Source organism: Aplysia californica, unplaced genomic scaffold (genome assembly GCF_000002075.1).
Source record: "Aplysia californica isolate F4 #8 unplaced genomic scaffold, AplCal3.0 scaffold00061, whole genome shotgun sequence".
Classification (NCBI taxonomy): domain Eukaryota; kingdom Metazoa; phylum Mollusca; class Gastropoda; order Aplysiida; family Aplysiidae; genus Aplysia; species Aplysia californica.
In genome coordinates, this window is record NW_004797331.1 from 1,773,192 (window position 1) to 1,790,187 (window position 16,996).

The 16,996-nt window shown below is 40.8% G+C and overlaps 1 protein-coding gene across 1 annotated transcript; it reads left to right on the forward strand.

Moving 5' to 3' along the window:
* The first annotated feature begins 50 nt into the window (after positions 1-50).
* Positions 51-16,188, forward strand: LOC101849038 (store-operated calcium entry regulator STIMATE). Its single transcript, XM_035968471.1, has 8 exons — positions 51-156; positions 5,416-5,536; positions 5,940-5,988; positions 7,582-7,677; positions 8,277-8,398; positions 10,176-10,288; positions 11,237-11,320; positions 13,868-16,188. The coding sequence occupies exons 2-8, from the start codon at positions 5,422-5,424 to the stop codon at positions 14,105-14,107; spliced, it is 819 nt and encodes a 272-aa protein (XP_035824364.1). The 5' UTR covers positions 51-156; positions 5,416-5,421; the 3' UTR covers positions 14,108-16,188.
* The last annotated feature ends 808 nt before the right edge of the window (positions 16,189-16,996 follow it).

Below are 16,996 nucleotides of genomic sequence, written 5' to 3' on the forward strand. Positions count from 1 at the left end.
CCAAATGAGTTCAATTTACGATTGCGTGGAGTCAACCGGATGCTGTGCTTGGTTGGACGAAATTGTCGAACTTCCTACATCAACTACTGCCAACTGCCAACAAGCAGAGGTTGGGTGTCACCACCGCAGACTCATTTCAGTGACAGCGTCACTCAGGTAGAACGAATTACTACAGTCTACAGTAATCGGTAAGATTGTACTTTACCGGACCACCGGTCGGAATTACTTTGGCTCTGGCGCCCCTGGCCCTGGTGCCTAGTGGCCCGCTATTCTTCCTTTCCAAGCTCCCCAACTCACTCTCCTACTCCTAGAAAGCCTAGATTACTGATTTCTACTCAGTTTTCCTCGTCCTCATCCTTCGACTGCCAGCAACGGACTGACTGACGTCTGTTACCGGGTTTTTCAGTCATCACGACCATGCCACCGTGCCCTTTGACCCACGACACTGACACCTTGAGGCGAATTGGTCAATCTAATCAATCAATTTAGCAATGCCAATCGCCCGCTGCGCCTTGGGCCAGAAATCGGCCTCCGCGCGAGGGGTATTTTTTGGGCCGCTCGGAATCAGAAGTGACTCTCTTCTAAGTTTAGTTACGGGAAAACTCCTGGACGAAAATAAATGAAACTCGGCAACCAACCAGAGGAGAGGTTAAACTAACGACATGCCAGCGTACAATCCCGAACGATTACTAGAACTGGAGATATTGCCATGTTTGTGCGAATTTCCTCTGCGGTTCGAAAACTAAGCGGAGCTGCGGGTTGATCGTCGACCACACAAGCGCCCCACATGTCTTCTTTATTGCTGTAAAATTTCAGATCTCTGCGTTAAGTAGATTTTCCGTACCAACTTAAAATGGCGCTTTTTCGGTAGTTCCCACCCCGCATTTGTTATTTGCCGGTTTTGGCCCCAAGAGTAGGGGGGTTTCAGGGGGGCTTGCCCCCCTGACCTAATAAAAACAAGGTGGGGGGTTTCAGGGGGGCATGCCCCCCTGAATTTTACCACAATTTAATGTTTTGCAGTTGTTAGGTTTGACATCTTAGCTTGCCGCGAATCAAACGTAGATCTAGATGTAGGTCAGGCTCTATCAAATAAGGGGGGTGGGAACTACCGAAAAGCGCCCTTAAAATGACCACCCACCCATTGATAAAACCCTAGATCTAGAAACTTGATCGCGCATTCCAAACGCGAGGTGCCGGCACGCTAGAGGCGCGTGATCGCTAGGCGGCATGTGATTGGCTGCCTATAACCAAATGGGTCACCGATGACTACATCGCGGGTTTTCCCGATAGCGCTTTACTGAGTTTTAGAAGGGGTGATCGCGTCGCCGTAAAAACGATGTCACGCAATTCAACAAATTTCAGGCAAATATCAGTCTTTAAGATCCAAAGTAATGAAGACATCGAAAAAGTGATAGCAAAACTAGATTCGGCACTAAAAATCACATGGAGATGCCAAGTTTCATTCATATGCTCCAATTCATTACTGACTTATGAACAGTTTTTCCTCAAAGTACATCAAAACATGTCCCACATTTTGGCGATTTTTTCCTATATGAAGGTCCCCCAACATTTTGCAAACAAAAATCCCAATAACTTTTTTATTTATCAATGGATTTTTAAAATTTAAAAACCATAGTTCTTAGAATTTACTCTATTTTCATTTAAGCCTATTTTTAAGCAATTTGGATGAAAATTTAATTTTTCATTGTCATTGCTAATCAAATGGTCAGTTGCGGGGACAATTGACAAAAATTGATGATAGTGTCAATTGCCACGGAGTGAAGCGGTGTCAAGTCTGAAAACAGCACTATCTTTAGCTTTCTGTTCATAATGTGCCTAATGAAGGCTAATACTAATGGGTCAATTTGTTCTCTACTAATTTCATTGGACAAGCATCTAGTCTAGAGCTACGGTACCAACTTGGCGTGTTTTCAATGAGGCGTAGGCCCAGATCTAGGCTCGTCTTAGCCTACACTTCGGTGTAGAACCAACACAGGCAATTCTAGAAGTAGGTCACAAACGCACACAAACTCAAGCAGAAATTCATTTTATATCGGGGAACGGGGTCAGGAAAAGACACACACACACAGAGGGACAGAGAGGGGCTGGATTGTACTTTACCGGACCACCCGTCTAGGCCCGTGATTACTACGCACACCTAGCCTAACTACGCTCTCATAGTCATAGTACTCTGCGTGCAGACAAAAGGTAGAGTTCCGCGGGCGACTTCGCGCACGCACAGCGCAAGCCAGCTCGACTGGCGAGGCGAGGTGAGCGAGAGGTGGTGGTTGAGAGTGGGCAGGGGATTTAACTTTGATGGACCATCGTGTATCATACCAACAGTGGGGGGGGGGGGGGGTTCAGGGGGGCTTGCCCCCCTGGAAACTATAATAAAGAAAACACACAAAAATGCGAAACAATAACATGAACGGACAGTCGTGTTTACATTCAATGTAACAACAGTGGGGGGAGGGGGGGGGGGGCCAGGGCAACAATAATTTAAAGACACTCACACACACATATTATAAACAATAACATGAGCGGACAATCGGGGTAGATACTCGCCAAGTCGCGAGCAGGGCCGAGGGGGTTGCAATTATGCAAATGAGCTCTCGTGCGCATCTCTAGCCCTCCATTGTACTTTGCCGGACCAGGAGTAGGCCAAGCCAGCAGAGTCGCGAGCAAATAAGAATAGTGGACCACGTGATTAGATTGACCAATTAGCCTCAAGGTGTCAGGGTCAAAGGGCACGATGGCACGGTCGTGATGACTGAAAAACCCGGTAAGAGACGTCAGTTGATTGCTGGCAGTTGAAGAGTGAGGACGTAGAAAACTGAGTAGGAGAGTGAGTAGGGGAGCTCGGAAACGAAGAATAGCGGGCCACTAGAAACCAGGGGCGCCATAGCGAAAGTAGTTCCGACCGGTGGTCCGGTAAAGTACAATTTTACCCAGAGAGGCAAATGGACAACACTGAGCACTCGAGCCCAATAGGCTAGATCTACTCACCAACGCAAAAGAGCTTCAATTTACTCTGTGGCAATTGACGCTGCTGTCAATTTGTGTCAATTGCCACTGCGTCACTCGGTGGCAATTGACACTACCATTCCTATTTTCTCGCGACTCTGCGAGGCTAGGCCTAGGCCTACTCCTGGTCCAGCAAAGTACAATGAAGGGCAAGAGATGCGCACGAGAACACCCCCCCTGAACCCCCCACTCTTACTCTTGGGGCCCAAACCGGCAATTGATAATTGGGGGTGGGAACTGCCGATAAAGCGCCATTCTTTGCTTGAATTTTAATTTTGAGTTTCTGGCTTTACTTCAGTGTTTTTTTCCTGTCTTACGCTTAGTTCACTCCTCAATGATTACCTGGCAATTCAGGGTCTCTGATGTTCAGCTGTGGACTTAAACGAACAAAACTACAAAATCGCAGATCTAGATTCTAAATCATTCGACTCATTCTTCGTAATCTAGATCTAGATCTAATGGTCTGACTCTGACACTTTAGGTCTAGTTTATTCATATGACTTTTAGTTTTAGACTCGGATTATAGATTCAGATTAGATCTAGCAGGGCTCTCAGACTTCCGCGGATCTGCGAATTTCCGGGGTTCGCAGTTCGGAGAAAGTCAGGGGCTGAGATCAGCGGCCGGGGAATCGCTGAGCATCGCGCGGTCATGTTTCCGTCGCGCTTCGCATCTGCACGGGTTTCATAATTATCTTCTCCGAGAAAAAAGGCGAAAATTTGGAGAACATAATAATAGAGCGATGTATGCCAGTTTGGCACTAACTGCCCACCTTTACTTCCTGTTCTAACTACTACTTACTTTGCCTTCCGGTTTTTATCGAAATCGGTTGACATTCACAATTTATGCGAATACATGTATCTGGCAACATTTTCTTTTCCCAAACATGTTTTGTTTGTTTACATGGATCCTTTCAGTGCTCGTTTTCTTGCTCTTCCTTTTGCAATGTTTGTAGGCCTACTTGTGCACTTTGTTGCGTCTATCGCGATCCTCCGACAAAGTTCAGGGGTTGGGAAAATTTTTCACTGGGAGCCCTGATCTAGATCTAGATTTTATATCGTTTTATCTTTTGTTTTTCATTTATGCAACTCTGTCTCACACCTTGTTTTGTTGTCCCTCCCTACATCTTTTTCTCCCTGACAAAGATTCAATTTCAAGAAAAAAAGTAAAGAAAGGGACACAAGGAGAGGAAGGGTTTTGTGCTATTAATTAGACAGAGTTGCTGATTTTGACTTGAAGTTATGACTCATTAGAATTATTAGAAATATTAATAATTGAATAGGAAAAATTTGATTCCAAGTGGCCAATGTGCTTTTAGTGGCACATCATGCTTTTATGCAATAGACTATTAGCTAGCCAGAAACCACTGTAACAAGAATTAGCATTGGGACCAATATGCTGAGCACTGCAAGAATTGAGAGAGAATATAGTATGAAAGATCATAGTGCATTATTTTCATTATCGATTAACGCACCCCCACGCTATTCATAATGAAAACTTACTTTTCCATGACCTCCCATGGCACTTGCTCTGACCGCTGAGGGACCCTGATGCCCTGCAGGGTATGCTAGCCATAAGAAGAAGTTGTTCTTATCAGTGGATTAGAGTCACATAAGCTCACAGATTAAGAGTTAAAGAAACTACAGTAAATTTACTTCTTGTACTCTCTTAAGAAAAAGTGAGATGATCAAACAAGTTCAACAGTTTGGATAAGGTGTAAAATTAAAATAACATCCAATGGCAAATGTATGATAGAAATAGAATGACGAATTCCAATAAGGACAATAAAATGAGCCCATTTCTGATGGTCTAAATCACCCAAAATTCTGGTTACTCTTCTAAAGCTTTTATTCCTCAGTTTTATTGTAATGGAAGAAAGAGAATTTGACATTTTATCTCTATTACCACTCCTTTGTATTGTTTTGCAAGGTTCATGCTCAAGGAGACTGACATATAACTGTATAACTTAATTTAAATCTGAGAACATTTTAGGATTTGTTAAATTGTTACATCTGTGAGATGAGAATGTGATACAAATTGCATCCATTATTTGTTTTCAGATCATCTATGAAATGACTATAGATGTGTGTGTGGCAAGACGTGTTCTTTGAGGAGTTCTGGCATCAGTGATTGTTATGTAGGAATCATCTGTGTTGCCAGATTTAATATCAGTTCCAAAGTGTTTGGCCAAGTCTTGAGGAGGTGGCAACTCTTGTTATAAAAAAACCCCACTTTTTTAAAATTTATAATGACGACAGAACCATGAGCTGGTCAGTTAAGGAGAGGACAGGACAATTGTTCGGCCGTTTATTATGGGCCTGCTTTTTGATTTCGGAGGAGAGCACACAGTTGAAAGTTACGCTCTGGTGAATTCGTCGCACACATCATTGCAGGGTGCCATGGACTCTGGGGACAAGGAGTCACAGCTGCACTGTGGGCATGGTGACCTACGCGGAGTTCTGGGGCTTTTTGTGCAAGCTCTGCTGGCCCTGTTGGCCTTCACTTCCCTCATAGGTGAGTACCATGTCTCCCTTCAATCCTTTTTTTCTTCAGAGAAGAGTGTGGCCTCACATTTGTGGGAAGATAACAAAATTGTTTACATTTGATGCAATTTGTTGATTGTCACGTAATGACGACTTTGTGTTTTGTTCAATGTCACATATACCTTACAATTTGTGTTGCTGAGAGCAATAATTATCGACTTACATTTGAAGCAGAAAAAGATGGGTTTTTTAAATCAAGATTTGCAATCAAATTGTTTTGATTTTATTGTATATTAAGAGGGTAAGTGATACAAAATAAGATGGGTGTATTCCTTCTGATGTGTCTGATCCTTTTTAAATCTCATTACTTAGATTATAAATGTCCATTGATAGTGAGTGTAAAAATGCTATTCTCTCTTTCTTTTCAACCAAAGTGAAAAGATACTGTGAGCCCAAACATTCAAGGCGACCATGGATGATTTGGTGAGTATGCACCTTAAAGGGTTCTTCTGTTATTCTTCTTCTTTTTTTTTTTACAAAATACTGCTCCATGCTATTCTCTTCTATTCCCTGAGCACATTGTATTTCATGCACAGGCAAGCATGTCCAAGCTGTAGGCCAGATTAAGCGATTCTGGATATCCGATGGGCCAAAGCAGAATAAAATTGGATGAAATCAGTTGAAATACTGTTAACACTATAGAGCATATATGTCACTCAAGAGCATTTCATGAGATATAAGATTAGATCTATTGCTTCTGGTTTGGCTGCAAACATTTAATTTTCAAGACGCAGTGTTTTGTTTTAATTAATTATCAAATCACTATGGGGTGAAGTTTACCCCTGTGTGCTGTATTTGTATCTGCTTTAGCTTTGTTTTATGTTTTGGAGGTTTTTTGCAATCTCAGTTTGACGGTATGGATATTTCAGAGTATTAATCAATTGCCTTTTGATTGGTTCAACCAAAAACACTTTGTTATTTTAGGGGGGGGGGGTGGTTAGGGTCTAGGTACCCCATCCAGCTAGACATAATGTAGGTAATAGACTCGAGGCGGAGAGTTGTAAATTGTTCTAGCAGGACAAAAATTTATTATATAATTGGAGCCCAAAACTTTTTAATGTTTGTAAATTTCGTCGCTGACTAAAACGAAGTAGCTGTCCTGACAAGTGTGAGGCTTGAGAAGAAGCCCTTATTGCTTCTTACAGTACCTGTGATTAAGAATTTCTTACTCTCCTCCACCAACTGCAGGTGTTGGTGAGTGGGCATGCTTTTTTGTCCCTTCTTGATTTTGATGTTCTGTATTTTATATTGATGAATATCAAAAAGTGATAATATAATCTGTTCCTGTGAAACATGGTCTTTATATGTACACTGGTTTTGCTGTACACACTAAGTTACTACCACAGCTTTTGTTATCTACTACTATTAGTGGGTTGTTGATGTCCTCTATCCTGTCAACTTTTTGTCCGTTATTGTCACTGTAAAACAGATCGTTCGGTTTATTTTTTTTATTTTTTTTTTCATTCTGCCAGCATTTATAGAGAAGCTTTAACTTTGTCCTGCTATTAGTTTCCATTGATGTTTACCTTCCTGTTTACTGGTCCTATTTTATCAGGTCTATGTTGTCTTTTCTTGTGACGACAGTTTTATTTATTGTCATTTCTGTCTTCTGACAACTGTATTTGTAATGCCACATTCAAACCTACTGTTTATGGTGTTTTTCCTCCTGTTTTGTGGTTGAGTTTCAGGGACGATAGGAAACTCACCTTCTTTCTTTGCTTTTCTTATTCGTCTTTTTCTTCACAGCTCCTGTCTTTGTGGAGGTTTCTGCCTTTTTGATTGTTTTTTTCCTTCTTGTTTTTGTGTCATTTTTACTATTTGTTTCAATTTCTCAACACTAAATGCCAGTTTTTGTGTCAGTGTAATTAATTCTCTTTGACAGCTAGCCTTGCCGTTACAAATGATTTGATTATACAAGTACATTCTCTATTCTCTATATTGTGTATTGAATTCATTTGTGCATTTTTCCATATCAGATTCACAATTCTTAATTTCATTCTTCTTGTCTTCCGGCAGGTTTTTTGACACTTCTAAGCAGGGAGTTGGTGCTGCAGTCTTACATTTCGCAAACTTATTTCTCTCAGATGTCTTCAAGGGAGATCCATGCACATGGTATGGTGCCTTGGAATGGTGACACTAGTGTGGTGTGAATGAGATCTTTCTTATGTAATGTCAAAGCCATTCCTGAAGGACATTCCTGAAGCTCAATGGGTGGTTGGCGGGTGCTCTGGTGTGGTTTGCAAACATCTATCGTCCTTATCTCCCCTTCTTCTTTTTTATGTTTGTTACTCTCTTGTAACACCTTTAATCTTCTGGCTCTCATATGACCTTTTGCAGTTGTGAGCGCCATAAGACCTCTTCTAAAAATAAAATACCTGAAGCTCATCCCTGAGAGCAAAGCTATAAACCTGTTGGTGTGAATGAAAAGTCTATTACGTTTTATTTTTCTTTCGTATTTATCGTCATGTTAAATTAAAATCAAAAGGCTCATTAAGAGGAGTTTGCAGTACAGCAGAGCTTGAGCTTTGAATGAGAAGTGATACAGGACTTGGAAATACCATTTTCATATAAAACGTGGGGAGCTAATAGTGAACATAAAGTGGCCCTGTGAAACAGATAATTTGTATTTCAGCATCTTTCATGTTAGCTTTGAATGTACTTCTTCGAGTCTGGTCGTGCAAAATATTCTCACTTGAATTTTGTCCTCACAGGTATTTCATCAGCTTCCTTCTGGATTCTACTGTTGGCCTTTTAGTGATCTACTTGGGTCTCAAGATGTCCCAGATGGCTTCACATCGTTATGGCTGGAAAACACTCTACTTTGGGGAATATGGTAAGCGGTACTTTCCATCTATGTTAAGGAATTTTCAACCCATAGTCTTGGCCGTATTCCATACACCTTCTCTGTCATTGGTGGTGCTGGTTTGGGTATTCATTAGTTTGTTTTCTTTGAAAAGACAGCATCATGTTCTTTTGTTCCCAATAATGATCTGTAAAATATTTGACAGCATTTTTCTCTTTACTGAAAACTTAACAAAGTTGAGATATTGACTCTCTGTGGTGGTCAACAAGTGCTCCCTTTTGTGATGATGATGATTGTTTAAAGGAGACATATTGCATCACTTCAAAAGTTTTTTTTAGTCCTCTTTCAACAAAATTTGACCTCATGCTGTGCCTGCAGAGTAACTTTTTTTCTATTGTTCTTTTATTTTCAAATAAAAAATTGGACTAAAATTTTAGGTTGAATAGCGATTTTCATTTCCAAACACATCCATAAAATTTCATACCTTTTTAGTCTATTATTTCTGAAGTACAGTCGAACCTGCCTTAACGGAAACCTGTATAAAACGGAAACCTGTCTTAACGGAATCTCCCCGCTCCCCCCTCGATATATATTCCTCTTTAATTACCTGTATAAAACGGAAACCTGTCCAACACGGAAACGGAAAGAAAAATCCGCTCCCTTCCGAGGGATTCACCTGTCTAAGACAGAAAATGCTTTGCCCGCTCAGCCCTGATTTTAAACACAACTCGCAAGTTTGGTTCCGCCGGCTCTAAACTTAACACTATGGCCATGCCGCTGAGCGAGGAAGGGGAGTAGGGGTGCAATTTGGGGATAGATGTTACCCCATCATGTGAGCCGTGAGCGATGCAGATGGTCAGTGTATTGGTAATCTCACGACTGCCCGTGAGAGTGCTTGAGTAGCGAGCCACTACGGAAACTTTCCAGGGTAGCCAGAAGCCTGAGGTGTGAAATTAGATTGACCAATGCCTGCCGCCCTGATCGAACGGCCAGCTGGGAAAAGAGTTCCTCAAATCATTGTTACAATGATGGCAGTGAGGGGTGGCATTGGTGGGTGGGGCTAAGGGTGGAAGCAAAGGAGATTTTCAAACATTTGTGTTTTTAATAGGTCAAACAGTGGTCATATGAAAGGCAAGCACTGGTGGTAATTGGATAAGTAAGACTGACACATGTCATTATCAGACAGGATAGCAATTGAGAGGTATGAAGTTTTGACCACTGCTTGCTGATCGGACAAGCAACCTTAATCCCACCAGCCTGGCTTGTGAACCCCCCAACCTCCATCTCCCCCTGAATTCCCCTGTCTAAGACAGAATATTTTTCTGGCTCCCTTGCGATTCCGTCTTTCACAGGTTCGACTGTATTTGTAAAGGCATTAGTATTTTGAGTAGAGGCATTGACCTCATCTATCGATGTCCTAGTGTTCCTTTCCATTGTCTTCATATTCATAAGTTCTTTTTCTTTACCCCACTCATCTACTTTGTTGCTTTGCCGGAGCAGGCAGTATGTTGGCTGTTCATGATTTTTTGCTGTTCACTCTCACTCTTCTTTAACACGATCATGCATTGCCTTCATCTCATTGAGAGAAGTCATACATGATGCTGTATAGCTCTAAGGTTACAAGTGAAGTTAACTTGGGGTACTGCGCAGCTCAGAGGAGAGAACAAGTTAGTTCCTGTTCTTTTTAGTACTTGGATTAGTTTGTGTATATTTCATCATTTTCATCAGCAGACACGTCACAAACTGGTTGTTTGAGTGTGTGGGTCTTTTACTGGGATCATCATATCATTTGTTGGTTTCTTCTTAGGTGATCCCCCAAAGTGCAACGCATGGGTTGGCCAGTGCGCCCTCTACATCCTTGTCATGATCATTGAGAAACTTCTCATGACAATATTGGTGCTCTTCAAGTTTTGGATGAAGGTAGGTTGCTTTTATCATCATAATTAGAGAGCATAATCAGGCTATTTCTTACTAGTTCAGTTCAGGTGGTATAGTTTGTGTCTGTTACAATATCAGAAATCTTTTCCGATGGCTGTTGTTTTCATATATGCCAGAAAAACCTTTTGGGTGTTGCAAGCATCAACATTGAGATTAGCTTCTTCAGAGACCTTTGTTTTTATTAGCAACATGATACGGCACACAGAGTTGCATTAAGCTTCTTGACTTTTTCTCAAAACAAGATCGTAATTTCAAATCACCAGCAAAATGTTTGCAGCTGATTGAAAGTTGCAAGACATTCATAAAGATATTGATTATGAGTTTTGAACTTGTGTGGATCTTCGTGTGCTGTTATGCTCTTCAAAGGTATATTGCTGGTAGTGACGATGCTACCTGAGTGGGATAGTCCACTTAAAAAACTGTGGATTCAGTTTTCAGTGCGGCCCTGATTTTATCCTGTCAGTAAAAAGCACTGGTGGTCTCATTATGTAAAAGTAAAGTAGTTACCTCTTGTGCCAAAGGACCGAGCTGTTTATGCAGACTTCGTAGACTCTACTAGTTAAATGGTATGTCGCATTAGGTGCCTAGTTTTGTTACAGATTAAGATTGAAATTTTGTGAACACAGTGTATGTTAAGACCTTGGCTGATAGAGTGAAAGGAAGGCTGGCCTGCCAGGGCATGTTAAGTAAGAAAAAATTCTAAGTTAGTTCTTGCAACACACTGAAGAAATGATCAGTATGAATGATTTTTGTTCCTTCTATTACAGCATATATGGCTGTCTTTGAGCTGGAGGACATGACATTTGGGTAGAAAAATGGTCCACTTTTCTGAAAATGTGTTTATTGATGAACCTATTCTCAGCAATCCCTTTGCCTTAGCAAAAGAAACAGATCTGACTAGTACTGAGTGGTTTCTTGTGTCTCTTGCAGGTGCGCCAGTTCATCATGTCTCCTATCACAGACCCACAGCTGGAGATTGTCCTGGTCATGTTCATAGTGCCCCTCATCGTCAATGTGAGTTTTTGCAACGTAAAATTTCTTTTCTCGGATATAATAAAAGATCAGATGCATTGTGTCAAATGAATTTTCAGGACTTATGGGCTAATTATCAAGTCAATAAAAGATGTCACACATAGAAAAGTCAAGAGTAGAAGGATTACATTCAAAAGTTGAGAAATGAGGGCATCAGACACTGTCAAAAGCAGCATACCAAGGTGGTGTTATTTTGTGATAAAGTCATGACATAATTCTATTGACTAAATCTGAGGGAGACTCGTTGGAAAAAACAAGAAAACAATAAACTACACAACATCAAGCCCAAACTGGGTCCGTGAAAACCTTCGGGCCTCTCCAGAAGAGATGAAGTCATTTTTACTCGATTATGCATCGGACACACGTCCCTGACACACAAATACCTCCTTCAGGGAGAAGAGAAGCCGTTTTGTGTCGGATGTGACACAGATTTTTCCTTACCATAAGACACATTTTAACAGAATGTCTAGGCTATTGGCCTTTATGGAAAATTGTAAATAACCTTGTTTAACATTTTCAATGTTATTTAAAAAGATATTTTAAATTAAAGATTTATTTATGTCAATTTTTTTTTATTTAGCATTTAAATTTTTAATAGAGGTGTTGACCAGAATCAGGCTGTGCAGTGAACTGTTGCGAATAGAACCAACTTTCTTCGCGCACTCATGTGACCTTATGCTGCTGTGAGCACGGTAAAACTCTTACTAAAACAAACAATTCTATTTACTAGTTGTGATCTTGTTGAGGATGGTTTATGCTGGTAGCTTTTATGGTGAACTGTGTCTTTAAGGGGAACCTTCTATTACTTGTTGCTTGATATCTTGAGAATCTTTTTTTCATTCCTTAAGCTAGTTGTTTGAGGTAAAAAAAAACAACATTCTCATCATGGCTTGAAGGTAGTAGAGTCCTGTATCTTTGTAGTCGACAGAATTTGATAGGCAATTCTCTGCTCTAAGAAAGGTTGTTCTAAAAACACAGTCTTGCCACTTATTTCTGTTTGTTTCTTGACTAATGCTGGTCGCGTGATCTCTAGAGGAAAAGTTATACTCAGATCTGCCACTCATCCCGATTTAATCAGGGTATCCCGATTTTTTGCCCCAAATCTCAAGCATCCCGATTTTCCTGATTTCGATTGTGCGTATCCTTATTTTTTGTTGTTGCGCCTGATGGGTCCAATTCTTAAAGAAAAGAAAAATTTTCTGCTTTCTATTTTTTCTTAGAGGCACTATTTGACAGACTGGACTTTTTGTCAGCAGGAACTTCGAACGTTATTTTCTGAAACATCGACCCCGGATCTAGTAGTTGACCCTCGCGCGTTATTTCTCAACTTAAATCGAAGTAGTATCAGTATTGCTTTCAGACTTGGATACTCTCAAGATCAACTTTCGCTTTTGTTACCCAGAATTCTCCGATGATGACCTGATAACTGTAACAATTATGACAGGCTTAAAAACTATCAATATTCGTCATTGTTCTGCTGCTACTTTAAAAGCAAGCTTCGTCGGAGTTCTTGTTTGTCGGGCCCATCACCAAGACTGGTCAGTGAAACTTTCAAACGCTCGTTCGCTTTACGTGACAGGGCCTCTATGAGTAGCGAGTGTTTCAGGGGGAGTGGTGGGTATTTTTAGACCCTTGGGTTTGAAGTGCTTGATGTGATATGTGTACTTATTGAGGATAAAGGAACAGGAAAAAAGTAATAAATAGCCTTGTAACCAAATTAAAATTTTTATTGGAGCTGTCTTGCAGGATGGCACAATTTGGGGAGGGGGAGAGGAGGAATTCCTTGAGTGTATTTGTGATTGAAGTCAAACCTTGTCACTGTATTATTAAAAGCGCATGCCTATTGCATTGTTGGTTAGACTTATGTGTAAACAATTTTCAAGACTTCGAAATAGTCAGCGTCACTGCAACCTGTGCTTCCCCAGTCTATCCAACTCTTACTCAAGTACATGCTCTCTTTGTTTTTTCCTCTACTTGTGGCCTAGATTTGAACTTATTCCTGCTACAAAAGTTTAGTCTTGCATGTTTACCTCACAAAAGGGACCCCTCTCGACTGATTTGCCGTTGATCCCGATTTTTTCTCCAGATCCTGATTTTTTTACTCTGATATCCTGATTTTTAGATTTCATATAGTGGCAGGTCTGTATACTCATATATTTTGTTTATGAGGTTTGATCAACTCATAGCATCAATGTATGTGAAGTTTTTTTTCATAATCTGTGGTGTGCTGATAGAAAGTACATATCATCAGCAGTTACAAACAAAAAAGTGAAGTCAGCTCAAAAACACTATTTGATCAGTACCAGCTCCAAATGAATAGTTATCTGTGCTCTCATGTTTCACTGAGCAAGAATTGTAGTTTGTTTTTTTAACCCTCTTACCAACCCTGAATTAAAAAAAATCTATTTCTGTGCTTTTGTTCCTTTGATTTTAAAAAAAAGAAGACTTTTTGGAAATTTTCATGTTTGTATCTTCGAACAAACAAAGTTTTGTTCAAAACTGATACTATTTTCTCCTGCTTTGTTGTAGGCCATTGTTTTCTGGGTGGTGGACAACTTCCTGAAGCATTCTATCCAGAGTGCTAAGACCATTTACATCGACACAGCTCCAGAGGGTCGGGTGAAATATTTCCATAACACGGACTCTGTCAAATGCTACAGCCGCATCGAGAAGAATGATGAGGCAGACTGTGACATGCTCTTGTCCACCGATGACGACGGAGACGTCAGACATCGGCCCACAGATCCCTCAGAGAGGTTGATCAGATGATGATGGACATGTGTCATGTATTCGATACTGTCTGTGCAGAAATACAAGTTAGTTTCTGTACACTTGTGTACCTTGCCTGTGGTTTTAGTTAAACACCTTTGCTGTTGGTTGAAAAGATGAAAAGAAATGTTTTCAAATCGCCGATAGCACACTTTCATAGGCATGATGGTACAACAGAAGTAGTTCCGACAACTTTTGTGATATTTTCAAGCATAAGGAATTTTAATATAGATCTAGTGCTAATCTATCAGTGGCGAGTCTATGACTAAACTTTTACAGGTTCCACAGTATTTAAGTTTCATCTTTCATTGTAATCTTACATGTATTTGTTATGGGCAGAGAGATGTATTAGTGCAGCTAAGTTGAATGTGAACTTTCTCGTTGCCTAGTGCTGTATAGAGTCTCTAGGGATGAGATGGGACCCAATTGCTCTCTTTGGTCTGAATATGAATAATAAAGCACAAATGTAACATTAAACCACAATGACACAGCCCTGAACGTCTTGACCCCACGGTGTCAACAGTAAGCTGATGTATTAAAGAAGTATTGGCGCATGGATGTATATATATGTATGTATTGGAAAGACAAAATTGGGGTAATCAGGGTAACAAATTTACCCTAAAATCTTTGATACTCATAGGTGGGAGGATGTTACCCCTTACTACCAGTGAACTACAGCGAATTCTTGCATAGGTGAAAATTGCTTTTCTGCTTCTTCATGGAAACCCATTAAGCGAGTTCAGACCTTTTGTGTATTTTGTTTGTTAGATTGTGTTGTTGATGCTGTGGGGGTAAGATGGTTTCAGTCGCTTCGATAAAAGCTGAAATTGCGTTTTTCTGTCTAGTTATTGGGTTTTTAAAAATGTTAAACACGCTGGGATTAGCTTTGATGTTTGCTTTTTTTTGTCGACTTGACTGAGTTTGAAATCACTGGTATTGTTGTATCTGTGTGTCATACTGGCCATGATTATACAATTAGTCTTAAATGACACTGACGTGTTGTATCAGCCATGGAGACAATATTTTTAATATTCCAGTTACACAACACGTGATCATACGATGTCTGTGTATCATTTTGTTGTTGTTGTGATTGTCCATTTTGCCATTTGAAAGTTCAATCTGTTGTCTTGTTCTTCTTACTGAAGAGCTTTGTTGTTGTTATTTCCAGTATGTCACTACAATGAATCAGAACTGCTGGTATCAAACGTGGATTTGTTGTCTGCTCGTGGCTGCTGCCTCATGCTTGACAATTTACTGTGCTACATGATATCTGTGTGTGTTTGTGAGTGTGTGTGTTTGTGTATTTGTGGTGTGGAAGCACAGGTAGCAGGTAGCTGTTTGTATGCCTATGTGCACAGCATGTGTGTGTGTGTGTAAATGTGTGACTGTAGCATTGTGTATGACCATAACTTGTTGCAAGTGAGCTTTTGTAAACAAGACTGGTCAGCTCTTTTATCGTTAAAATTTTTTTTGTTGCCAGTCATTATTATGCTTCAGCTATCTTGCCAATGGGATAAACTCTAACCATTGAGCTATAATGTAACGCTTTCTGGGTGTTTTGAGCATGATGCAGGGCTTTTTTTTTCAGTGGTGAGTAAGATGGGCAACCATCTTGCAGGTTTTTAAAAAATTTACAATCTGGTATCGGGAATCTCTCTGGGTATAGCGTTTTGCTCTTTGGTTCATAGTGGCGTAAAATGTTAAGGCATCCGGTATTTTCACAACATGTGGGAAAAAAAATGTACGTGCAAAAATTACGTGCTTTTTCACATGTTTTTAACTTTGGACCAATCAGTGAACAGCTGGGTCATGCCAGAGGGTGTATATAAAGAGACTATCTGCCCTCTGGCCATGCCTGCCTTCCTTCTCTCACTCTCTCAATAAGAATGGTGGATGCCAATCCCCATCCCTTCGAAGTGGGACGAATTTTTTAATCGTATTGTGAGTTTGAGGAAGAAATTCGGACGTACTGCAGTATAAAGTATGTTTTCAGCAAAAAATCCTTGAAATCAGTCACTGCCAAGAACAACACAATCAAAGACGAGTCGAAACACTACCCGGCGGAGTGGCAGTACTTCAAGCTCATCCTGTTCTTGATTTGTAAACATTATGGTCGAGTGCACGCAAATGGGCCTAGATCTACAACTTACTGCCGAGGGGTTACATTCTAGATCTACTCCCCGAGGAGCAAGAAAGCATGTGTGCTCCCCCCCCTCCCTCCCTCTCCCTCTCCCTCCCTCTCCCTCTCCCTCTCCCTCCCTCTCCCTCCCTCTCTCCCTCTCCCTCTCCCTCTCTTTCCCTCTCTGTCTCTCTCTCTCTCTCTCTCTCTCCCTCCCTCTCTCTCTCTCTCTCCCCATCTCTCTCTCTCCCTCTCTCTCTCTCTCCCTCTCCCTCCCCCTCTCCCTCCCTCCCTCCCTCTCTCTCTCTCTCTCTCTCTCTCTGAAGATTTTTAAATACATGTTGCGGCATAGATGGTGATGCGGCAAGTAAGCCTACATAATTTCGGGATGTAGATCTAGGCTACAGGTTTCGCAAGGGAAAGTTGGAAGTACTCTTTGCACCCATCGCATCGCAAATCCGGTTGTTTTGACACCTTAATCGGAATGGCATTATTCAAAATCGGAAATAAGTTCTAGATCTACCTAAAAAAATTGTATTTTAGCTAATGGGATTAAACCTCTGCAGTAAGAGCCATTATAATATCTTTTCATAGAGTTATCTCCTTTTTAAACAGTTCTTTAGTGTACATCTATGTGTCTTTGACAGATCGTGAAAATGCGAGTAGATTTTTTTTCACGACGTCGTGAAAATGCGCGTAAATTTTTTTTCCAAGACTTGTCGTGAAAATACCGGATGCTAAATGTTAATGACGTTCAAGGGTTGAGCAGC

Excerpts from the sequence above, each read along its gene's own strand:
- LOC101849038 (XM_035968471.1), top strand. The coding sequence starts at position 5,422 with ATGGACTCTGGGGACAAGGAGTCACAGCTGCACTGTGGGCATGGTGAC. Across the intron at positions 5,989-7,581 it reads AGGCGACCATGGATGATTTG|GTTTTTTGACACTTCTAAGC; the intron begins GTGAGTATGCAC and ends GTCTTCCGGCAG. Across the intron at positions 10,289-11,236 it reads TCTTCAAGTTTTGGATGAAG|GTGCGCCAGTTCATCATGTC; the intron begins GTAGGTTGCTTT and ends TGTCTCTTGCAG.